General features: G+C 40.2%; 1 protein-coding gene across 2 annotated transcripts in view; it reads left to right on the top strand.

The window, feature by feature from the left end:
• Positions 1-25652, top strand: part of GLRA2 (glycine receptor alpha 2) — a 121352-nt gene extending 95700 nt beyond the window's left edge. For both annotated transcript variants that reach the window (XM_041472385.1, XM_041472386.1), the window contains exon 9: positions 25374-25652. In XM_041472385.1, coding sequence (XP_041328319.1) covers positions 25374-25652 — 279 coding nt within the window. The remainder of the gene's footprint in view (positions 1-25373) is intronic.
• Positions 25653-26116: the final 464 nt, after the last annotated feature.

Below are 26116 nucleotides of genomic sequence, written 5' to 3' on the forward strand. Positions count from 1 at the left end.
TTGTGTTTATCCTAAGCCACGTGGTACCCGGGTTCTTTGCAAAATAGGTAACAACATAATTAAGTACAGGGAAATATGCAGCTGAGTAAGCCAGACCTATCCATTTGCATAAACTTGCTTTTTTCCTATGAATCTGGTTGCACAAATTTCAAAATAGGGAACAATGTTACTAAGGCAGTTTCTTTAGGAGGTATTTTCTGCATCTTTGTACTTGATTTTGTCTCTCACGATTTTCTCAGTTTATTTTGCCTTGAAAGTGATTCTCATTGTTTTGCATGATGGTCTTCTCTAACCAAGCCATTCTTCTCTTTGCCTGTTGTGTGTGTGTGTGTCGTCATGCTGCTGCTGTGGTATTCCCATTCTTGCTGCTGCTATCTATGCTGACACTCTGGGGACAGGCACAGACTGTGGCTGTTGGGAATGCGAGCGTTGAGTCCGTGCGGCGCATGAATGGCTTGCGGAGCAAAGAGTCATCAGCTTACGGGACAGTGAATCAGATCGGCAATTCAAGTTTGAGGGTAAAGCTGCAGTGAGAAAGAGAAAGCAAGAGAGTTTTAGTATGTGCAACGATGCCATAAATCAGCAAAATGGACCATTTTGATTGGCATCACTAGTAGTCTCTTGCATTCTCTTTGCTAAATGCCCCCACAAAATACGCAGTACTGTCCCCAGCATGAACAGCAGTTTCATGTTGTACATTCTTATGGCCCACCCTTGTGCTTGCTTTTTACTGCGGCTGGGCTATGCCACCCCTATTCCAAACCTCTTAAGGAAAGTGCATGCACATTCAGCAGCTTGGTCCTGTGTAAAGATAGAGTGAATGGGGTGGGGGGAGAGGGCCATAGGAAATGCCTTCAGACAGTAAATCCCACATTGTGTCATCTTCCAGATGAGCGTGTTCCACCAGAATGTGGTATGTATAACAAAATGTCGTTTTGTTGCTGTGGTATTTATTCCTGAACTGTCAACCTGCAGCCTTCCTCATCGTGATGTCCTGAGCTCTGCTTAGTAGAGTATGAATAGCTATGAATGAAAAAAGTATTTCCTTGGTTTCTTTTTATTTGCTTGGAGCAGAGCCATGAAGTTGAAATCTTTTACAGTGTGTAACGTAGTAGATCAGAAGCAATATGATAGCAGCTGATACATCCAGATTAGGGGTGAGTTGTGGAGGAAATAAAATCAATGATGGAGAAAGAATGAGCTTACTGTGCAGCTCACTGCTTGCTACTAGTGGCAGAGGAATGAAATGTGTTCATTTAAATAAAATGGGACTGGGGTTTTAATCTTTCAGGACTTGATTTCCCAGAACAAAAACATTGTCTGAGCCACTCTTGAGCTGTAAAGGGCTTCCAACTTTGATCAAGCTCTGTAAAGTCGTGCTATTATAAAATGCAGATGAATTCAGTGAATTTTGTACACTGTAAAGGGACTTAGTAGCTTCCAAAATCAAAGCAAAACCCACAGTTCATATTACACAGCGAAATTAAGATAGAGAGTTTACAATGCAATAAATCATTCACTTTCAGTGCTACAACATCAAGCAGTAGAAGAGAGCCTTAATTTCTTAGTACTTTCTATTGTAGAACTAATCATATTTACATATATACAAAAACTGCATATAAAAATAAAAAAAAATCAGGGTGTCTCTAGGAGGTATGACCAGGATTAGTATGCTGCCACTGAAAAGCTGATGCATACAGCTGCCGAGGTAGTCCAAGTAAGTACTCAGTGCTGCACTCACAAAGTGCTGGCAGTCCAGTTCAAGTTTGTGTAAGCTGTGGTTATCCCCTCCTTTAGGTAAGCTTGCAGAAACCTCTCCTCTCCTTTAGAATACTGTGCATTACAGACAGCCAGGGCAGTACTCAGAGGGGCCGTGTCGCTGCAGTGCTTTTGCTGCAGAGCCCTAAGAGCTGGAGCTGCTCTGGTATTGTTTTCCCCTGGAGAACTCCCATCACATAAGTGATGCACACTTGAGAGGTCAGCAGAGGAGACATAGCAAGGCAGAGGTTTCTGGAGCAATGGTTGCAGCTTTCTGCTCAAGAGAAGGACGTTTATGCACAGAAGAGAGCATAGCAGCAGAGCCTGTGGTGCCACAAGGAGCCTCACAAGCAGGGAACTTGACTTGTTGAGGTATTGCTCACTGAACCAAAGCTTATGTTGAATGCAAATGTGAAAGTCATAGTCAAGAGAAGACTGTATAAGAGTGTGGTTGAGTATCTGTACTGCATCACTCAGTGCTAATCTAGGGAGAAGACAAAGGTGCTGAAGCACACCTGGCCATGATTCCTGGATTTGCAACTTGATCTACAGGACAAGAAAATACTCGTACTGTTTTGTAAGCCTGTATCTCTGGCACTGCTTTTTTTATTGTCTGTGCTGGGTCTTGTTCTTAGTGCTGCAACCCTCAGACCAGTTAGTCTGAGCAGACATCTTAAGAGACCATCAAATCTCCTAAATCAAGCATCAGGTTGTTAATGTTTTTCTAGGAAAAGTCTGGGTTGTATTGTTGATCATCCAGAAATTATAATACAGATGAACCATTTGAAAAGACAGCTTTAACAGGACCTGTTGGCATCTTCCACACATACAAAATCCCTATATCCTCAGGTTATCCGTGCTTCACTCTGTCTGTCTTCCCTATACAATTTTTCTTGGAGGAAGCATTCAAAGTTCGCCCTAAACGTTCATGTAGTCTTTCTACTCAAGTTAAATCCACCCATTAGTTGGAATGCTTGATTGCTGCAAGATATGGTTGCCTATTTCTTTTATATCATGGTATAATAGAGAGAATACAGGCTGCAGAAGCCAGGAGCCTAATGGTACTGAGGAGGTAGTGAAGTTTCATGATATTAAAATCTAAATTTTTATGGTGCCAGATCGCTTGACAGAAAATAAATTCTTTTAAAAATATTATTTTTAATAATTAAACATTATTTCTTAGTTTTAAAAATTATGGGCTTCCAAGGAAGCAAAACTGTTCACACAGGTTCAATCATCCCTTTTTGAAAACAATAATTATTGTGTTATATGATCAGTAGTCAAAATTACTCACGGTACATTAGTATTCATATCATCATCTCAAAGATGACTTCCTAAATTATATGTGTGATGGTTACCACTGTGACCAAGACTAGGAGTTAAGTTTGGGATTGTTATTAGTGTTAAAAGCAATAAGTTATAGCTTGAATGAAGAACTGTGCAGCTGGAAGATGTGACAGGTTTAATCCCATGTGCAGGGCACATGGAGCAATACAAATAACAATGCTGCAACCAAGGGGGTTCATATGCATGCATATTAGCAAAGGGGTCACAAATGGAGTTCTCAAATGAAAGAGCTGGGACTGGGACTAAGTGTGATTACAGAAACAAAGGATAACCCTCTAAGCAAAGCTGGAAGCACCTGGTGAAATGCTTCAGAGAATTATTGGCCTTTGGATGAAGATGCCAATGGTGAAGCAAGTACCACAAGTGCCCAAACAAAGTTACTGAAATAATATAGTACTTCTACCTTTCAAAAGGAGAATATATTTGCATTGAGTAACATCAGCTTCTATAGACCATCTCTATCATTTTAATCATACTGAAATCCCTCTGTCAGATCCCCCAAATAATATTCTAAGGTTTTCTAGACTTGCCCATTGAAAAAAATCAGTGCTTTCAGCCTGACTTTGCCTTTAAAGCACTTGGCACCGCTGTCCCTGGTGGGAATGTTTTCCTGCTGCCACCCGTGTGCGCCGCATTCGGCGGGAGGCTGTGTACGCTCCGCGTTATGTAAGGTGCCGCATCATGTGAATAATGGAAGTGCTCAAGGAAAGCCCTTTTGCTGAGCTATTTTTGGTACTCACTGAACAAGCTCAAACACATGAGTTTCATTGTGAAAAATAGGAATCTGAGTCTGAATGGCTTTTTTTCTCTCTCTCTCATTTTGCTTACTTAATGGATTAAAGTGCATGTAGCTTCTGCTGTAGATGAACACCCTCAAGATACTGTGGTTACTTTTATTTCTCCAGGATAATTGCATTAGTGCTTTAAAGTAACTGTGCAGAAAAAAGTCCAGTAGAAGATAAATACACCAAAATTATCATTTAGCTTGAAGTTATAGTCCCACATACAACTGCAGTGAATATTTAGCTGTAGTTAAACAATAGGCACAATTCACTGCATCATGTTGCCATGTCACTTTGTGGTTTCATCTAAATGTCCTTGTCTGTCTTTATATTGAGCATGAATAAGCTCACAATGAACCTAGTTAATATCAGTGAAAGTATCTGTATTGTTTATAAAATGCACATACCTCACATACTTTAAACATTTAAAAAGACCATCATCTCAAGTTTGAAAATTATCTTGATATAAATCCTTAGTCTAGCTCTAGGCACAAATCTAGAGACATGAGTTCCCAAAGAAAGAGCAACCTGTAGGAAAAAAAGCAGTACAGCCATGGGGGTGGTATCCAAGCAATGGATTAAAAAATTCTAATAAGAGCAGTCTGACCAGATGGAGAGACTAAGTTTACTGGAAACGTAGATTTTTCAGTGAAAAGCAAACACAGACAAAGAAACAAGGGAAGAGAAAAATCGGGTTTCATAGTGTCCTGTTTGCAAGGGTAATTGAAATTGAAATGGAAGCTTTTCCACCTCCCTTACTGGAGAAGGGTAGGTTAAAAATTCTAAAAAAATGGCTGTGTTTTCTGTGTTTTACTGCATCAGATACAAAAAGGTGATGGACTATATGGGGTGATTTTTCACGCCAAACCAAGAAACAGAAGAGAAAATTGATAGTTGCATTTCAAGGGAGAGAATTCTGAAAACCAAATTAAAAAGCCATGAAACTTTCTGTAACAACAGGCAGACTAATTTATAGAACATGTCATACCAGTTCCTGAGAAAGTCCCAAATATCTAAACAATAATTGAAGTGGGTAGAGTGCTAGTGTCCAAGCTGGAGTAATGGAATACAGGTACCAGAGTAGAATTAAAACCAGGAGAACAAAATCAGGAGAAAAAAATTAGAATTTCTGGGGGCAAAAACCCCCAAACAAACAGCACCAAACCAAACCAAAAAGAAGCCACAGCGAACAAAAAAACCCAAACAAAAACAAGCAAAAAAGGAAACACACAGAAAATGAGAACAAGGAAACCATGGCTAGTCTAGAAAAGGTGGAAACCAGAGAAGTGGATAACTGGTGGGGAGAAGTTAAGGCTGCAGAATGATGAATTTTTATACCCACTGAACTGGTCAGTGGTACAACAAGGAGTACTCTGTGCGCAAGGGGACAGATATTGAAACCGTGGGGACCTTGCATGGCACCAAAGCAGCAAGCAGGACATGATGCAGTATAATGACTCACATTGCCCAGCTTGCAAATACTTAAACCAGTTATTCCTTATGGTTAAATAGGATAGGAACAGGACATAAGCTGCAGAACAGCAATATTACAGTATTTCCAGTCTGGGGTGAGAAAATGGCTGTGTGTTGTACCACATGGGACAGGTAGGACTGGAAAAGTCAGGAGTACTGGATAAAGTTTTTTCTTGTTTGCTCAGTAGCGGAACTTGGCTTTAAAAACTCTGAGTCCTCTCTTGTACCTACCCAGCATGCAGTGGCTGAAAGGATCAGCTGTGAACTGACAAGCCTTAGAGACCAAAGTTTGCACTCGAGTGAGTTTGACCTGGTAGTTACTCATGAACAGCAGGACACACACCAAAAATGAACTCTGCAGTTTTCCAGCTCATGAAAGGTACTCTCCAGCTGGGTGCAAATGTCTTATTTCTTATTATACCTAGGAGAGAGTGCAAACTGAAAATAGGGCAGAGGAAGTTAGAAAGAGATGGGAAATGTTCTTAGTTTTGAAGCTTTAAAGCAACAAGTAGCTTTTCAAGAACCATCTGACACAGGCACCAGATCTTTGTTTTCCAGATTATTTTAGAAAATGGTGATTCTTTCATTGGATGTGTTCTGGCCCACCTCAATTCATGGGGAAAAAAAAAAAAAGGCAGTGAAAGAATTGTCAAATATATGTTAATGATACAAAAATACAAGGAAAGTAGACTTCAGAATGAGTATGTTTAACCTAAGCTGCCCCTACCCAAGGCTCCACATAGAGAGTGTAAAGCCATCACAATCCCAAGATGTAGGCTTAGGCAGCACAGGAGACAACTTTGTCCCAAATTCATTCCTTTGTTCTTTCATTGTAGGTAGCTTATCTTGACTCTTTCCGTGCCCAGGGTCAGCACCCAGTAAGGCCTTGGTCTCAGGGTTTCTCACTGCTGTGATGGCCAGGTCCTCTTTCCAATGGAGGAAGTGAAGACGCCAGGAGGGGAGCAGTTTCTGATCCATCGTTGCCAGGGGTCTGTCGTGATGCTTCATATCAGTTCTGAGTTCTGTCCCAAGCCTCGTTTTCAACAGCAAAAAAAAAAAGGATTTCAATGTTGGTAAATATAAATTAGTATTTCTACAAGAGAGTGAAGGGGTTGAGCAGTTAGAGCCAAGCATAACACAGGCTGAGAACGCCAGCACTCTGTACCTGTGTATTCCTACCCTCACTAGCAGCCCTGCTCGCCCTGTGGATCTCCAGAGCATACTACACCAATTGTATCAAATTACATGGAAACTGGTGAGATGGGCAAGTGTTCAGTAGGATCCATGAAATGCATATTTACATCTGACCCAATTAATCCCGTTCTCCACAGGGGATAGAAGCTGCTATTTGAATGTAATTAATTGTGAAGCATTCTGTAATGATGTTGTCCAAATGGCATTGTTCAAAACCAGATTGTATTAACCAGACTGCTGAAAGCTCATTCTCTCTCAAGTCTGAAAAACTTCATGGGTTCCAGTAAAATCCAGTTTTTACAGTACTTTAAAAAAAGTGGTGTTGAAACCATTTATCTCTCCACCTTTTTTTTTTTTTTTTTTTTTTTTTTTTTTTTTTTTTTTTTCCTGGCAGAAAACAGCCTTGTTTATAGTTATTCCTGTTCAAGTTGACAGCTTTTCTTATGGCAAACTGATCACTCCGAGCCTGATTCTGACATATGTGGCTTGATTTAATGATCAGATGTGTTTATTCCTCTTGATCCACTGCTGGAGAAAGATGCTATTTACTACAATATGATAATTTGTACTTGGGTATTTCTCGTGTGGCCTGATATTTTAATTTGGTTGGTTGGTTGGTTGGTTGGGTTTTTGTTGGTGGTTTTTGTGGGTTTTGTTTTTGTCTGGGAATTTTTTTTTTGGTGGGGCATAACACTAATCTTGCGCTCCATGTTACTGGGAGTAGATGGATAGGATAGTTGAGGAAGGAGATTTTCTTTTCTACAACATGAGGAGGGGGCTAGGGATAGTTGCACTGGAAGGAATAAACACCTTGAAACCCTACATATTCTGAGCACTTGTGGCTCAGTATTGCCAGAATCCTCACAAAGACTCATTTTGAGTTGGGAGCACCTGAAAACTCCATGCTAAGCCAAACAATAAGTCACTAAAAGTTTACTCACTTCCACTCTCTGTGAACTCCCAACAGTATCTCAGAGCTGTCCACTGGCTCTTCCCACACTTTACGTCTTTACTACAGCAGGATCAATGTCAAGAAGGACTTGCTATTGAAAAGTTCCATTTTCCAGTGGCTGCTTGAATATGTCTGGCATACTGAGCATGCCAGAGTGTTTTTAGCTCCTGGAGAAACAGATTGGAAAGGTCAGAAAACGCTACTGTGTTTGCCAATACACATGAGGTGCCAGAAGTCCAGAATCCTACCTGTGAATTTCTGCATTGATCCTGTAACTTCTCTCTGAGCAAGGACGGAACTCTTAAAGTAATTTAATTTCTAACTTGTGTATGTAATTTTTCATACGGATACTGTGTGTGCATTTGTACATACAAATAATCCACCTGCATAAGTGAATTTTTTTACCAAGGGTCCAAGGTTTTATTTTCTCTGCAATAACATGACAGGACTCTTAGGAGACAGGACACCTTTGTCTTCATGCTTCACCTCACTCTCTTCAAGTGGTTCTCCATGTGTGTTCTGATATAACCCTTTCTGCTAGTCATGTGGAAGTGTTCTGCCTGTGACTCATTCTTTTTTCTCTTAAGCCTTCCCAAGCCTGCTGGTGGTAGAGACTTGCTTTCAGGTTCTCTGTAATCTTCATCTGTCAAAAGAATAACTACTTTAGAATTGAGATCACAAACTCTGTTCATTAGATATTACCTGAGTTGCACAAATGTGAGATCTTGCACACCATTCTAGTGAAGAAAGTTGTGTATTTCCTCTTCAGATGTAATGTCTTAAAGGCATCTGCAAGTAGCATCCTTGACACTCTCTAGCACAAAGTTTCCATGAAATTTATCTATCTGTTGTCTGTTAACTTATGCCAGCTTTCTTTTTGACTTCCTCAGTGGGATCAGGCACCAAGTCTACTCCTTTGCCCCATCAGCAGAATTTTCATCTTTTAGGCTTTTTTTGTGTGCTGATCCTCACAGGCAAGAGAAATTCTAGCAAGTCTAATCAAGTATGATGCCACTACAGGCTGGTGAGATAGAGAGAACTTGTGCATCACAGGACGCTCTTTTACAGCCCTTGGCAACTTCTGTCTGGAAGTCCTTCAAGGTCCTAATGCTCTTTTTTCACCATTACATACCTAGTTAGATGAATTACGGGGTATTTTTCTGGTGCAAGTGTTTCATTGCATGCCTAGAATGGGTGGGGTGTACACCAATGAGTGGATAATCAAGTCTTCTGAAAAATCACTATGTGCTCCTGTTGAGTAGTTTTCCTGCCCTGCTAATAGACTATATGTGTTTTACAGTGGCTTCCAGTGGCTCTTGCAGAAGACAATGGCCTTTATTTCAAGATTTGCAAGCTCTTGCCCCATCCTTTCTGGAGGAATAGGGGCAAATTATGCAGCTATTTGACTGCAATTTCCTTGTTTGACCGTAATGACAGCTGATCTTCCATCAGACAGGTCCCTCCTGGGGTACAAACAAATACCTCCAAGATATTTATTTTGGAACACATGTATGTGTGTCCAAGACAAAAAGCAGAAGAGGTATAACTTATTTTAGATACTATTCTCCCTCCATTAGCTTTACAGTGTATTTCCCACAGAGGTTTCTGGATTTCTTTTGTGCCTGTCTACTTAGTAATTACCAGTTTTCCCACATATTGGCATATCCTGTCATGCCCAGGCTTCAGTTTTCCTGAATTTATTAACTCTGGTTCTCCTTTTGAGCATCTTACATTTGGGTATCATGCTTCTCACTCCAGGTAGCCTCACCACCATTTCTAGCTATGAATTCTCAAGCAAAATTAAGAGGATTAGGGTTTTTAAAATTTATCTGCTACTTTCAAAATTATTGCTCCATATAGCTTCTTTTTTTAATTACTTCTCATATGTTTCCTACCAAGCATGAGCTGAGATGCTCGTCCTCATTTGCAAAGCTGTTTTTTGGTTTTTCAACCTACTCACTGTGCTTTTCATGTAGCATTTGTATTCAGCTTTACCTTTCTAGCTAGCAACAATCTAATTTATTATCATGGACCCCATAAAACTGGATTCCTATCAGATATATCTTGTATCTCTATTACAGATTATTTTTTTAAATGCTTGTAAACAATTGTTTTAGCAATGCCTATGGAAAGGCATAACATTGAATTTAGATTCTTGTTTTCAGGTTTACATCTTAGGAAAAACAGACTTGCCACCTCTTTAAGCTAAACATGCAGCTTTATAGTCGTAAAATGAAGGGATTTTGTAGGAACATTTATTTGGGTCATTATCCAGACTTTTGAGTTAAATAGCCAGTGTAGCTTTGAAATTCATGAGGCAGTTTGTTCAGCAGCTGGCCACATCTCTGTGCTGAGGGAAGCTCCATCTGGAGATCACAAACTCCAAGGAGGCTGCCCTGTGTTGGGCCAGGGCTCTGCCTTGCACGGGAAGCTCTGTGTGGCAGCAGTCTGTCCTTGATGCATCCTCCTGAGCTCCAGGACTTTGCAGCTCAAGGACTTTCTAAACCAGAGGTGGTATTTTTGTGATGAGCAGCCTTTGCTATTTATGGATAGAGCAGTCAGTTCAATGTGATGATTCATGAATTATTAAAATACTTTTTTAAAACTTGCTATGAGTTGTTCATATTAGGTCTGCATCACCTGTGGGACTAGGCATATGTATGGCCACTGGAGCCAACGGGAGTGCAAGCCAGGAGGGAAAAAGGTATTGGAAGTGGAGGAAGACCTTGTGTGAGGTGAATCCAAAGATAGAAATGACCAAAGCTCTGCATTAGATGAAAGCAAACAGAATGACTAATGGTTTTGCCAATTGCAGCGCATTTTCACAGTGTTTGGTGGGTATTTGCCACAAGCAAAGTAACCCTGAGTTCAGTGGCTGTGCCTCCAAGGAGGGCAGGGTTGCAAGAGGAGGGAGGGGAGGCAGTTGTGTAGTTTTCTTTCCTTGTCTGATGTATTTATGTTTGCACAATTACACTAGCAACAGCAGGAACAAAATCAGCACATTTAGGGATTTATAATAAGACAATTTCATTCTGCCATTTCTGGTTTCTCAGTTTGTGGTTGGGGGTGACTGGTGGTCCTTAGCCCATGCAAAGAAGAAAAATCAATGGTGAAAACAAGATTATTTGCTCTCATAATTAAAAGCATTTGTAAAAGGAAATCATTAAACACTAAGTCAGTGCTGCTGTTCCGAACGTTCACCTTGGCTTTAGACTTTATGTAAAAGTAATTGATTATCTAGCTGTTTCAGTTCTCTTTTAAAATGTCTTTGAGAACTGACATTTTGTCCCTTATCTTGAAGATGTCCTAGATTTGTCTGTCATGAACTCTGGTGGAGTCAGTTTTATATTTTTTGCTAATGGGTTGGTCTTTTATTATTCTGCCCTTACTGTTACCTGTGCTGGATGTTCATGCAATGGAGACACAAAATGTGCTTTTTTCATAGGGACCAACCAGGAGTGTGAAGAAAAAGTAATAACAAAGTCGAGAGAGGGTAGCTTTTTTCAGACATAGAAAATGTTGTCTTGATTCCTAAATGTAAATACTCCTTTTTTTCAACTTTGCACAAAGGATGTTTTTCCCCAAAGACATGACAGCTCTTTTGAGATGCTCTGGTGCTGTATGCTGCTGTTCTTTGACTTCTAGATACTGAGGATGCCTGTTTATGTTTCCTGTCTCTTATTTGCTCTTTGATCTTTGTTCACTTTCCCTTGCGGCTTATATTGTGTTATTTTGTTGTAAAAATAATCTATTTGAATTTTACTTTTTGATGCATGGAGACTGCTGCCTTTGTTACACTTCTCTGTACTGTTACTGCTTTCCTCTTTGGTGAGTTCTCTTGTGAGTATTTGTGTAGCTGGGGTTGAATATCAGACTTATATCATGACAACAGATCTTTTTCATCAGATGCTGTATTTTAATCTAACAGCTGCTATTTCAAGAATATTTTTTGAAGCCCACGTGAAGCTTAGTGATGTTTTTATTGCATGTGGCATCCCAGCCAGTGTTCTCAGCACCTCACTTTTTTTCCTGTCTCTGCTTATGTTCCTTGCTGCCACACCTGACTCTTGTGAGTCTGTCAAATATTTGCCTCCTTTAGCTATGAAACATGAACCCCATTCTCCCATGGTGAGGTCTTATTCATCTGAGGGGCGATAAAAAGGTATTTAGCCAAAAGCATCATACCCCAGGGGTACAGGGGTGCCCAAAGGGTAATCAATATGACATGTCGGGATGTAAATTTTGACCTTTCTTTTACCTTAAGTCTTCCCTCCTTGCCTTCAATTTCAGAGTGAAGATGTCTTAGGAATTGGTGCCATATGAATCTGGGGATCTTTTCTGCTGGCAGCTTTCAAACCTTCAAAGCAAAGAGGCTTAGACTTTAGCCTCTTTGCATTTTTAAAGCATTACAATTTAGAGGAAGCTGTTTGGCCTGGACAGTTATTGATTTCTATTCTGCTCTTCAAACTACAAACACAGAATTGTAGGATGGCAGGGAACAGGACCAGAAGAACCCTTGAGAGCCAGCTGGCAGAGCCAGCACCAGGCAGTGCACTGGACAATTTACAGTTGCTGAAAATATTAATCAGTGCTGTTAAACATTCTTCTGTAATGTGCCCAGTATATCAGGAGTGAGTGTAAAAGAGATTTGTCAGGGTTTGCTCCTAAGGGAGAGTGTGAGCTGAATTATATCTTTTTGTGGATGTGCTGACCCATAGTTGAGTATTTCCAATTTACATGTTGTAATTCTCTTTGACTTGCAAGTACTTCTGGAGCAAAGGTGAGTAAAAAAGTCTCAGAACAATGATTTACCATTCTGGACAGAAATGGCGATAGGCTCTTTCTGTCCTAACAGTGTTTGCTTCCCCTTCCTTCTGCAGCAACACAGATTACAGCTGCAGATATGCTGCTGAAATACAGCTACACAGGTTTGTATTTTGTAACTCATGCCAATCTTCTACTGAGATACCTGCTTTTTTGTTTGTGGGATCTCATTCTTTCTCAGCTGCCCTTCACCCTTTAGTCCCTTTTAGAGGCTGCCCTGACTTTAACTTCTGTCTGGACTGAGGAAGCAATTTCTGAACATGTAGATGAGGAGCCAAGATTAATCCAATACTTATTTTGACAGAGATATATAACCTATAAATGCATTATACAGTCTAAAAACAGCCTGCCTGAGCAATTAGCTCAGTAATCAGATATTTTAAAACAGTGGCAGAAGAGCAGAGCTATGGATTATGATGCACAATGATTTAGGTTATTTAATAGAAAGCATGCAGAATTTTAATTACAATCAGGAGATTTTACATTTGCTGCAAGTACTCATGTGAGTTGCTAATGTGACGACCGTGGTATGACAAGGAGGGACCACACAAGACAAGACTTGAAACCTGGCAGAGAGGAATACAGAGACTATTTCATTTCAGGCCTGCAAGAGAGCACATTTCTGAAATGAATATGTGAGGGAAGTATTGGATTTCTGTGTGAGGAGCTGAAAGTCAGACAAACAGCAGCCATGTATTATCTATGACAGTGAAAAGATCAAATCACTTGCAACCTTTGAAGCAACAGGGAAACTGGACGCAGCGTCATTCTATAATGATCCAAGAGAGAGCCGTCTCTTTCCTTCCCCTCCCTGGTTATATATAGCTGTTAGAGAGAGCCCTGCTGAGTGGAAAATGGAGCATATGATCAAGGGCAGTCCAGTGAGTCAATTTACTGACTAATACTGTAGATTATCATGTCAAATATATAGCACCAGCAGTATGAACAGTAATGAAGCCTAGTTTATTTCTTTGCTGTAAATTGAAATGAAGATGTGATTGGAATTGTCACACCTTGGATTTATGAGCCATATTCTCTTAATCATCCAAAACAAATTGCTTTATTCTTTATAGTGACTTCTATTTTAGGATCCATTCCAAAATTGGCAAGCTGAAATCATCCATTCAAATGTGTCAAGCACATTTAAAATATCCTCTAGACCACTCTCCCCTCAGGTGATGGTTCAGTGGTCTCACACATTGAAATACCTGCTTCCTTCAGACCCAAAGAAGGGATAACTCAGCCTTTCATCCTGTGGGAAGAAATCATTTAGCACAGCACCTTGCAGAGACACCCTAAATGAACTCCAGTAGCATCAGTAAAACATCCAGCTGTGAAGCCAACAGGGCAAAACACTTGTGGAAACCCCAGATGGCCATTGAAGGGAGCCTTTCCTTGCCTGGTTTTCTATTTTCTTATGTGAGTGTCAGTGAGCAATTATGAGGGGGATAGTGCCAGTATTGTGCAGTCTCCTTGCATCAAACTGATCACTGCCTGAAGAGAAGTTACAGTTAAATAATCTGCTAAAAATTCCACTCCAAACAGAAGGAGTTAATTTTAATTTAGCTGTACAATACCAGACTTGTGTTTTACTGGTTTCCAAGCTCCAGGTAAAAGTCTAATTGCCTTTGGGTCTGTCAAAATTCAAGTGTGAACGAAAACTTATGGAATTAACATTTGAATTGCAAATCACTGCCATTCCTTTGGGGTTAAGAATCATAATCTATGTTATTGATTTCCAAAGTCCTTTGTCTAAGAGATGAGTAACTGAAGAGGCTTTTACTAACTGTTTGCTAACAGTAAGTTACAAAACCCAAATATTGCATGTCTGTTAAATATAATTTCCTGAAACTGGTGAGTAAACTTTTACAGAAATTAGCAGAGTGTTATAAATTTAGCATATATAAGGAAAAGCAGATGGTACTGCTGTGATTGGCCATGTCATTGGAGTATTCCAGAGCATGCCAAGTCTTTAATCTCTTACTATTTGCATATGCTACCACATTACTCAGTTTTCAGTAGACTGGAACAACATGTGCTGTGCACAAACAACAACTCTTTTTTCTGAGCTTTAAACTTAGAACAAAAATGAAATTCCATTTGCTGGTTTTGCAGCACTCGTGATCATTTTCCAAAGCCTCCAAAAGGTTCATGTGGCATATTCTGTGTGGTCAGAACACAGTCACAGATTGCTGCGTGGGCCCACGCATTTGGTGATCTTCAGCTCTCCGTGCCAGCAATGGGACAGGCTGTGTGTCATGAGCAGTAGACCAAATGAGAACCATCACATTTCAAAATGCTTTATGGTACTGGAAACTCTTTGAGCAATTATCAACTCTGTAGATTTCCAAAAGCAGATGGTTTTAATTAAAAAACAAACAAACAAACAAACAAACAAATAAACCCCAACACCAATAAAAGAAAACAAAATCTAATTCCTGGCTATTCTTAAAAAAGGGAGTAACACCTCTCAGTTTAGAGGTGGTCTCGGCATAGTGGAGTTCTGCTTTTATGGCTTGCCTTTTCTTTGGAGAAAAGCTGCTAAGAGCAGAAAGAGCCACAGCAGATAGGACTTTAGGAAGGAACTGAATTTTGCAAACAGAATGTATGGGCCACATATAAGGAAAACGGTGAGGATGAAAGCATCAGAGAGGAGGTAGGCAAAAACAGGTCTGGGAGGCAAAATGTGTCAGAGAAAAAAAAAAAAGTTAAAAAGGAGTTAAAAAGAGAAGAGGCAGTTGCAGAAATAAGGAGACAGGGAAGCAAAAGACCAAGAGTAGATATCAACTTGCCTGTGTTTCTCATTAGGGGTTCTAAGACCCCATTCATGTTTCCAGCTCAGAGGACAACAAATCAGTTTAATGCCCACCCATTCTGACTGTACAGCATGTGTGATATCCTACTGTGCAGAACTTAGGTTGTCACCAAACACCTCTTCTTGTCTAGCCCTGCCTGGTACTTATGGAGCTCCTGGATGTTCAGTGAAGTAGAAAGCTGAGCTTCCAGATCTCCCTGTCTCTCAGGGTGCTCCTGCTTTGCTTTGTTCTTTGGCTTATTGGCATGTTTTCTGAATACCATATTTCCTCTTCTCAAAAGTGGAACCTCAAGGTCAGGAACCTCAGGCCGTCACAGTGAGTCCTGACCTCTTCCATGTGCCTCATGATGGGCTTCTCCAGAGCTCTGGCACTGCAAACACTGTTTTAGAATTACTCCAGGACATAACAGATGCAACACAACATGCATGTCTCAGGAAGGCTGTTGGTATAGCAACCCTTTACTTTTGTGTTATCCTTGTGTGCTGTCTTTTAGGTAAATTAATTGGACATTTATTCTCCCATTTTCCTTGATATTCTTGAACAAAACTTCAGTTCTGATAAGCATCTGAGATCTTCTCCCAAGAATACCTTTTCCAGTGCTACAGCCATGCTTCCACATTTCATCTGTCTGTACCTCTCAGTACTGGCTTCTCTCATACACAGTTAAATCTCTTGTTTCAGGTTATCCTTGTACCAGTTTTGCCAAATAATAAAAACCATCGCCAGGAGACCTGTTGCTTAGTTACTGGCCTGGGCAGATGGTCCTCCTGGAGAAATGTCAGCACCCCACCACAGAGCATATTATGGGCAGAGAGGATTGGGAAGGTTTAATGACCATTGCCTGTGTGATCTGTATTCTTGCTCCTCAGAACTACTGCAGGAGAAAAGCTAGTGTAAAAGTTAGAATTTTGAGAAGTTATTAAAAATTAATAATTAATAAATTCTCAGGAGAGTGCCCTTAATCTTAAAAGAGAATAAAAATGTTCTCACTAGGTGAACTTGCCACTAGCTAATGCCTTCAGGGAATACATTAGAGGACTAGACTAAGTAGCTGCCCACACCTATACATAGCTATATATATCTCCATGGATGGGTGCATGCAGACTCTGTGTGTGTGTGTGTGTGTGTAATGCAGTAAAAGAAAAACTATCAAACCCATTTTAAATGAAATATTATTTAATTTCCATTGTATGCATACTTCCAATGACCTTCTAGAATTTGTGGACTTATTACTTATCAGATGAGAAAAAAACACCCCACAACAATTCCATGTAGAGATTGCACTGTCAAGTTCCTGTAGCATTGGGTGTCATTGATTTTTACCTCATGATGAATGTTTATTTTCCTGAGAATAAATAATACCAGAATTTTATACAGCAATCCTCACAGAAGCAAATAAAAAATGAAAATACAGAAGTCTATATGTGTAGTAAATTTCTAACACGTTCAAACAGTCAAGATGTTTCTAAGATGCAACAATTTATTTTGGAAACAAGTTTGAAGGGCAGATAACTGGCAAATTTTTTTTTAACCCAATGATGCTTTGGGCCTATGCAAGAATAGCTAGAGAAATCCAAATTGAGGTCTTGACTAACAATGAGAAATAAATGATATGGAAAGCCAGAAAGGGTAACTTGTGTAATAGAAGATAAGGAAATGAAACCAACCCCAAAATATTATTTATTGGAAGCCTGGTATTAAGAACTGATAACTGGAAAAGAGAGTCTTGTCCCTTCAGGAACAAAAAAACACCCCAAACAAAAAACAATTAAACAAACAAAATACCCCCCACAGCCTCCCCTGACTGAATTCATAAAATTTGCATGTGAACACTTTAAGATTATTCAAATATTCTTGACTATTTTTAGCCACAGAATTTAAATTATTAATGTAATTTGCAATATTTAATTCATTTTATTCAGTATTTGCATGAATTGAATGCATGAATGTCTGAGAAAGCCCTGCCAAACTCTGCCTGCATTTGCTGGGGTTCGTTCTGGGTGTTCATCGTAGAAAATGGCTTGAAGGTGAGAGTCCACCACCAGAGAGGCAAAAAGCCTTTTTCTCTTCCTTCCCTTTGCCTGTCCCCTTCCTGTGCCCCTTCCTGGCACCAAGCAGGAGACCTCAGCAAGGTGTAGGGATGCCACAGGTCCCAGCACTTCATCCCCACCCCTGGCCCAGGCGGGGAGGACAGTGCCTGCAGGGTGGCTGCACCTCAGCCCCGAGGAATGGGGCAGCTGAGACCACCAAAGCCTGAGCCATCAAACATGCCAGCAATGTATTGTTCTAGAGGGTAATCTGCATGAATCCCATCGTGAGTGCTGTTTGTGGGCCCTGTATGGACATATATTTCTTTTAATTTTGGCTGGCTGACTAATGAGGTACTCTGAGATGGCACAGCTAGGGCATGGGAGTGGTCTAGCAAAGTCTCCTAGAATAATTGCAGTTAAGGAAGAGGGCACTGAGAAATTTCACAAAGGTGTGATAAAAATCATCTTCCCCAAAGTATTTAAATCTTCTTTGAGAAAAGGACCAGAGAACCTGATGGGAAAAATCCTGTGTAGATGGTAGCTCAGATATTTGTGACTGGGGTATTTGTGCAGGGGTGTCCCACATGTTGCTGTGGCAGTTGTCCCATGCCTGTCACCCCCTGGGGACACTGTGTCCCCTTGTCCTGTGATATTGACCCTGCAGGGTTTTAGGGAGGGAGAGAACTGAAGCCTGAGGCTCAGGCTTGAACATTGCTGCATGGAGGAAGGTGAGAGTCTGCTCATCTCTCCTGATGTAGACATCTTGCAGACAGCAAGAGAAAATGAAGTGAATTTTAGGTACATTTCCATTGGTGTTTCAGGTTTTCGATCTAAAATTTTAGCTAATGTAGTCTTGCTTTTTGTTGTTTAGTTTGATGTGCCCATTAACATCTATGTCATGTTCTAGCTGAAATAGTCACGTATTTAAACACCATCTTTGCATTTTACTCAGCCTTGCATGCAGACAGAATGAGCAGAAGTCAGTTGCCCTTTATCCAACAGATTTCTGGTCAGAGCAGATTATCCTTCAAATCTAGGTCACCAACATGTATTTGTCTGATGTAAAACAGAATAATGTGCCATTCCCACTGATAAAGTGGCCAACCTCTTCTTTCTTTGGAGACAGACTGGCAGCAGTTACCCAAGAGCAGTCAAGTCTCCAGACTTTACTGTCCTGAGAGAATTTAACATCCAGTCAAATTAAACCTATAAGACTCACAGATCACTATATCTGAATATTTTAAGGCATAACTTTCATTTAAAATAAAGGGAAACAAGCAAGACTGTGTCAGGAATCAATCTACTGGTTTTTTAGGAGGAATGACTTCTATCATAACATTTATGGTTTGCAAAGCAGTAGTTCATCTGGTTCTTCCTCCCCTAAAATGAAAACATTCATTACATTATATATAAAACTTGAAATTACATAAGAAATTTTCATAAATTGTGTTTGCAAAATTTAGAGACAGAAGACTTTCTTTACTAAAGAAAAAGGTTTTTTTGGTTTGCCTTACCAACTGTATACTCTTTAATATTAAAATAATTTTTGAAAAAAATCAATTCTATTTACAGATATTTCAAGGCAGGAAAATATTTTTGCTCACAACATGTTTGAATTATGTTACTCTTTCAGTTGGATAATGTTCAATTCCTACATGAAAAGGGCGAAGCCGCATTAACTACCATTTCATTATTGCATTAACAACAGTTCACTTGCTGTTCTTACGGACTGCGTAAGTAAATCACTCATGCTTCAGAGACTTTTTTGCTGTTTATTTGAGACAGAACATACTACTAAACACAGGCTTCCAAAACAAGCCTAAATTTGTCCATTGGAAACCCTCACCAAAGACAACAATGACCAATTTCCCTTCCATTAATTCAAATGTCTATTTATAATAGAAGGTCTGATTTACTTAGACTCCATAAGGCATGAGGGTTCAAATGAGAGCAAAGGCAAACCTCAGTGAGCAGGAAAATTGTTCTTAAGAGAGGCAGGAACAGGGTGAATGCCACTGTCACATGCAGAATGATGGGTCCTGATGGAGTGCCATCTTGCAGTAGGATTAGTCAGAGACTGTTTATGTTTTTGATTAAACATCTTGGTGAATATTTAGGAAAAACTATATTTAAAACAAATTCTGAGGAGTATTTGGTCTATACTTTGGGCAGGATTGAAGTGAGAAGATGACAATTTTGCATCACCTTCTGCTCCTCTCAATTCTGGATTAAGAAGGAGTGGGAATGACATCTGGCATAGGTGAGCTGACATCCAGAGCTTTTCAGGCTGTAAGAAATCAGAGAAGTTTGTCAGCATCCTGTGATATCACCTTCCAAACACAGCTTTTCTAAGATGAGGAGATCTCATCTCTTTTCTTCATCCTTATGCAAAATAAAAGGCCTTTACCATCCTTGCTGCTCCTCTTTGTATTTTATCTACTTCTATTATGTCTTCACTAGGCTTGAGTGACCAAAAATACCTCTTGTGTCCAAAAACTGATTGCTCTGTGAGTAGATAAAATGGCAGAATAGCATTTTCTGTTTTGTTTGCCCATTTCCTGACTGCTGTTTAGCAGAGCACTGGTGTGAGAATCATATATGTAGTAATTTCCCAAACTCACAAAAAAGAAAAAGAAAAAACAACAACATTTTGAGTCCACTACCATCTATGTGTAATTAGGGTTATCTTCTGCAATGCTTTACCTTGCACTTATCAACCCTGTGTTTCATTTACTGCTGTTTTGTTACTTAGTCACTCATCTTTTCGAATCCTTCTGGAAAGCTTGGCTTAGCTTTGTCTGCTTTGAATATCCTGTTTCACCTGTGTATGTTCTCTTGGGAGCCTTTGTCCCAGCTTATTTATAACTGAGTTCCTTCTGAGTCCTTCTCACACAGATTCTTAGAGATCCCCTCCAGCAAATCCCCCAGTTATGAAATTGATAATTTACTGCTAAACTCCATTACTGCCTTTTAAACAGTTAATCTGTGAAAGGACCTTCCTTCTCATCTCCTCACAATTGAATTGAATTGAATTGAATTGAATTTTTTAAGAGGCTTCTGTGAGGAACCAAAGGGATTTGAAAGTCCAAATGTGCTTCTCAGCTGAACTATCTTCGTCCACATACTCAGTGACTCCTGAGAACTGAAACCATGTAAGCATGACTGTCTGCAAACCCACACCATGAATTATGTAAAGTATGAGAGATGGGAGGTGTCTCAAAGCCGTAAAGATGATTTAAGAATGAAATCTCCAAAGATATTTTGGTGTCCACTCCCTAATGATTCCATTTTGCATTCAAGTCTGAATTGATTCCAGGCTTCTAACTTTGTGCTTATGAATACCAAAAGGAAAATTTCTCTGATGTTCTCTATCCTATACCTAAAATTAATCATCTGTGTCCTTGAAATTTAATTAAATCAGATAGTATTTTAAATAGTTTTTCCACCATATGTTGGAAAAAACAGTAGCAAAATTAAAAGAATAAATCACATCAGAGAGCAAATTAAATACACTGTTTGAAGCCAGCCTCTCTCTCATTTTCCTCATTGTTAAAACTTAGTCAATGCTGACAATAAGCATTTGAAAGTGGTGGGGACAAAGCACTTCAAAATGCATTGTACAGAAGGCTGAGCATGGAAGACATTGAATGGGCTAGATTTTCTAAAGTGTTTTTTCTATTTCTGATTGCTTTGGTGTGAAACTGGTAGTATGAAATACATTATAGCCCTGCTGGAGTAGAAATAAAAGCTGTACAAAAATGAAAAATTAAAAAAGAAAACCATTTCAGAAGTATTACCCCCATTTATATGTTGCTTACTCTAAAACTAAGTCAAGCGAATACAATGCCATCAATTTTTAAAGCACAAAAAAATTCACTAAATTCATAAAGGGTAATTAAAAAATGAGAAAAATATGTAATTCTTGTTTAATGAAAATTGTTTAAAGCCAATACCTAAGCCTGTTCATTATGACATCCTAAGACAATAGTCATAAATTTACATTGTTGAAAAAGCATCTCTAGAAAGTATTTTCCCAAATCTCAGGATAATTAGTTTTCAATGGATAATTCTTCTAAAATATTCAGGGTGTGAACATCTGAAAGAAAACTATCAAAAGAACACTTTCCTCTTGCTATTAATGTATTTTCTGTTTCTCATCCTAGTTTATGACCCTTTCCCCTATGCTTTAAGGACAGATGGAGTTGTGACTCTGCTTTATGTAACACCTAACTTCACATCCCTTTAGAAAGATAAAGTTAATAACTTCAGTGGCAGTGGATTCTGCCACTCCAGTTGATGTCCGGTGGCTTCCAGCTGCCCTTTGATTTTGGTTTTTAAATCTGTAAACACATAAATAGTCTGGGATTTATGCAAGTGAGATTCTGTCCAGTTTAAAATTAATACGTTTTAAGTGTAGTCTGGTTAAAATAATGATAGAGATGTTTGAAAAGTCATTAGGACTGCTTTAGCAGTGACTAAGCTAGAGAGCAGGTTGAAGACTGTCAGTGGATGAGTGTCCATGGTAGATATGTCAGAGGGCATGAAATGAGTATGACCTTGAGAGTGAAATTGACTCTGCAGCCCCAGCAGAGGTACCCAAGGTAAGGTGTGCATTAGCTCACCAGCCCTCTAGGTCAAAGGCAGACATGTCCACTCCTTAAGGGAAAGTATTTAGGTCAGTTCTTCATCTCACATTTTGAATTATAATTTTAAAAAGGTTCTTTATCCTCTTCTGTATAGTGTATAAATTTGTTTTTCTGTGACTATTCCCCCAAGTCCTTTATATATAACAGGATGTTGGCAGATTATCTGAAATGTCAAATTGTAGTTTTGTCATAAGATTATGGTGGTTTAGAGACAGGTTTTTTTAACTACATCTCTAATGCTGAAGTAAATCAGGTGGGGGATTTTATTGTTCCTGAGGCCAGGTATCACCACATGGCTCATGATGGCAATGTGTGGCATCAGCCCCCAGTGGGGCAGATTTGTCTGGGAGAAAGCTTTTTGGTATGATCCACCCCAGAGTGAGCTAACCCACAAGCAGCATGGACAGTGAACTTCCAGCACCCGGGCTGATTCCCCAGCTCCCCTCAGCGCTGTGGAGGGAGCCTTTCTGTCCCCTCTGCTTCATTTTGGGTGGAACCAGTTTAGGGGCTCAGAGGGCCAAAAGGACACAAGCCCACTGCTGCAGTCTCATGGCAAAAGTATCCTCTTAGCACAGACATGTGAGTCTTCATATCACTAGGGTTTCATTGTTAACTTTCAACCCTATTGGCCACTTTCACTGGAAAGGGCTGAGTTCTCACCACCCTGAGGTCTTTCAGGTGATGTCTGCTCAGGTGGGAGAGCTCTGGTGGGTCAGGTCTTGCCTGTGAGACCTGGCAGTGCTCAGAGTGCAGGCACAGGCCAGGCTGCAAAGCTCCTTCGGCTCCTGGGGGATTCTCCTGTTAAAAATCCCATGGTGGTTATGGAGATGTGGCATCTCCAGGGCTGGAGGTGGGGCTGTAAGGGCTCTGGCGTTCCTTGCTTCTGGTGGCACTTAAAAGATCCCAACAGCTACAGCTTGGGTGGTGTCTCTAGTGCTGTGTCTGTGTAAATGCATCATTTCAGGCATAGTAATACGTGGGTATAGCAAGACAATGCTGTTCTCCTAATCGATTATTTAGTCTTTGAAAAAGGATTTTTTCTGATTAAAAAACCCTACATAATTTTTTTTTTTTTTTTTTTTTACAACCAAACAGCTCTGTGTTGGGAAAACAGTAACAAACCAATTCAGAGATCTATTAGGGAGAAGGAGATTAAAATCTGTTCAAGCAGAGAGGGAAACTGACCATGTATCACTCACTCATACCCTCATACTCCAGGTGAATGCTGTACCTCTTGTGCCCAGGGTAAATCCCATCTGCTGTAGTCCTAAATAAAAAAATAACATGGGTACTGAACATGCTTCCTCATGGTTTCTGTGAAAAAGAAGTGGCACAGACAACTGTCTGGTTGGAAAAGCAGGACTCTAAATCCCATTGGGACATAAGTGGCTCTTTATAGTTAAGGGCTGGGTGCTGAGTACCTGAAATAATTTGATTTAAACATCCCTGTGCCTAATGTCAGATGGCTTCCCACTCAAGTTGCTACAGCATAAGCTCAAAAGGAAGGCTGTGACATTGAAGATGAATTGCTCAACCCCATGTGACAAAGCTGTGATCCACCAGGGCACAGTGGAAGTCAGGACTCTCCAAGCTGGCGTTGAGCTCAGTACTTTTTATTCTTCCCACAGATCTCTCAGGAGCAACAGAAATTAAATTTTTTAAAAATGAATGAAGTACATATGGCAACACAGCTGCTGAAAATCTGTTACCCTTTTTAATCACCTCTCATGTCCTGGGCATGGATTTTATCCTTCAAACTCAGTAAAATGAAAAACACTGAGGGGAGGGCATCTCCCTGTACTACTGGGGGACTTGGTAGTGTTATTAAGTCATTAAGTCATGCCAGAGAAGCCTTGCCTAATAAGGCTATCCAGAACTTAGGTCTCAGTGGGTTCATCTTTAAAATACTTTACATAATTATAGTCGCTAGGACAAGCAGAGTTTTCACAGAGGTACTGCAAACTGCAAATAAATAAAATTGAAAAAGGAGAGGACCATCCTTTTTCTTAATGATGGTGAACATCCAAGATGGAAAGGTTGTAAGCCCTGGATCAGTGCTCAAACAGCCTTGCAATGATGCAATTTTCCACCTGCTTATGGATACACTGTAGAATAGACCTTCATGCTGAAGTGACAGGGTCTCCAAAGCACTGTTTACTGCCTACCCTCCTTCCATAAGCATTCAATGCCATAAGCAGTCAGAGTGACTATTTCTCATTTGGTAGCCTTGAATCGCACTACTGATTATTCGCCTTTGCGTGTCAGCTCCAAGGTAAGGACAGCAAGTTGGGTGATATATTCAATTCCAGTCCTGGAGCTGGGGAGAGAGAAAAATGCTGCTATTGAAAGAGGTTCTTCTGTGAAGGGGCAGTGATTTACATCCTGAATAGGTACAAATTATCCTCCCTTCCCACCCCCAAGTTCAGCCAATATGCTCGTTATTAAATATCTTGGTGCTGTGGTGCCTTTTTTCCTTGCAGTTTTTGATTTTCTGTTAAGTTCAGAAGGCTGTGGTTTGGTAAGAGATATGAGGATATTAAATATCTCCATGAGGGATTGGTCTCCTTATCAGCCTAAGAAGTGGTTATTTTCAGTCAACAGTGAAGCATCTGTCAGTCAAAGAAAAGGTCTTTAACTAGAACAAGTTCCTGAACTTACAATTCATCCCTGCTGGAATGAAAAAGAATAGAGCTGCTGTGTCTGTTGGTTTTGAATCCTTCATGGAGAGCTGCCAGCAACTGTTAACTTGTGTATTATTGTTCTATCAGACAGGAGAAACATCAGGGAGAATTTACCAGCACAGTCACAAGCCTTTCATCACTCAGTTATTATAGTGATAAAGTTCAGTGGTAGTTACTCACCTCTCCAAAAACAAATATCACCCACTCAGACAAGAGAGAATGGATTTCTGCAGGGTGATGCTACATTAGCTTGTGCTACTGCACCTGACTCCCAGCTACCACTAAATCCAAGTGCCCAGTGCACTTTGAAGTACTGATTGTCAGAGCACTCCTGTGAGCAAGGAGGGACCATGACCTACCCTTGTTTCACAGGTTTGAGATGGAGCTGTAAGGCTGCTGTGAGGCTGAGCAATGGAAACCCCCCAAAATGAACTTGGGCCCCTGGATCTCTGGGTCATTCAATTCAGCCTGGCTGGAGCAGACACCCTGCTACCAGCATGACCGTATTTCCTCCCCACAGAAAGCTCAAGGAGAGCAATACAAACCTGTGGAGTCAAATCTCTTCCCTATACGGCTGGGATACAGCTTGCTGCTCAGGGCACTTGATTTAGACTAGAAAAATTAAAGCTAGAAAATTATAGATAGAAAAATTAAATCTCGGATTCACAAACACTGCAAGTCACCTGATTTACACATATTTTTAACGTGGGTTTTAACTTCCTGTTTGTCTTTAAAACCCGGACTTTGTATCATTGTGTAACCAGGTAATTTGCTGAGGTGCTTTGGAGGGGTGCACCTCAACTACTCAGCTACATGGCATGCTCAATAGACAGGTGATTGTGTGTCTCATTTGTCCTCTTTATCCTCCAGGAAGACGAAGTTGCTCGTGACAGCCGATTCAATTTCAGTGGCTATGGCATGGGCCACTGCCTCCAAGTGAAAGATGGCACAGCAGTCAAGGCTACGCCACCCAACCCAACTCCAGCACCACCAAAGGATTCAGAATCCATCAAAAAGAAGTTTGTTGACCGTGCAAAAAGGATTGATACAATATCCCGTGCTGCGTTCCCGCTCGCCTTCCTCATTTTCAACATCTTTTACTGGATTACATACAAAATTATACGGCATGAGGACATTCACAAGAAATAGGCAACTCTGGTTTGCCAGGACTTCTCAGCCAAAGTGATCCACTTGTAAATAAACAGCAAAATGTCATTCTGTCATATGGACTAAGGATTTCTTCCCCACTCCCCCAGAACACTGGAGAAAAAATTAGCAAAGAGGAAAAGAAGTGTAGAAGGAAAAGTGATTCCATGACAAAATATGCCGTGAGACCAGTCAAGAGGCTCCCCCTATGTACTCCTAGTGTGTTCTTCCAGATTCAGCATCGGTCAGACATCTGTAATTGGGGCCAAATTATACCCAGCGTTATCACCAAGATATTACTTTTCAGAACAAAAGAGAACCAGAACACAAACAATTCTCCTAAAACATCTATCAAGAGACTGTGGTGGCTACAGTACAGTGAGTTATAAGAGGACCAAAATTTTTCAGGATAATGTTGCCTTTCTATTTGAAACAAGTCTACTGAGCTACATTCCATGATCATGTCT

The sequence above is a fragment of the Pyrgilauda ruficollis genome, unplaced genomic scaffold (genome assembly GCF_017590135.1).
Source record: "Pyrgilauda ruficollis isolate IOZ18807 unplaced genomic scaffold, ASM1759013v1 scaffold29, whole genome shotgun sequence".
NCBI lineage: Eukaryota > Metazoa > Chordata > Aves > Passeriformes > Passeridae > Pyrgilauda > Pyrgilauda ruficollis.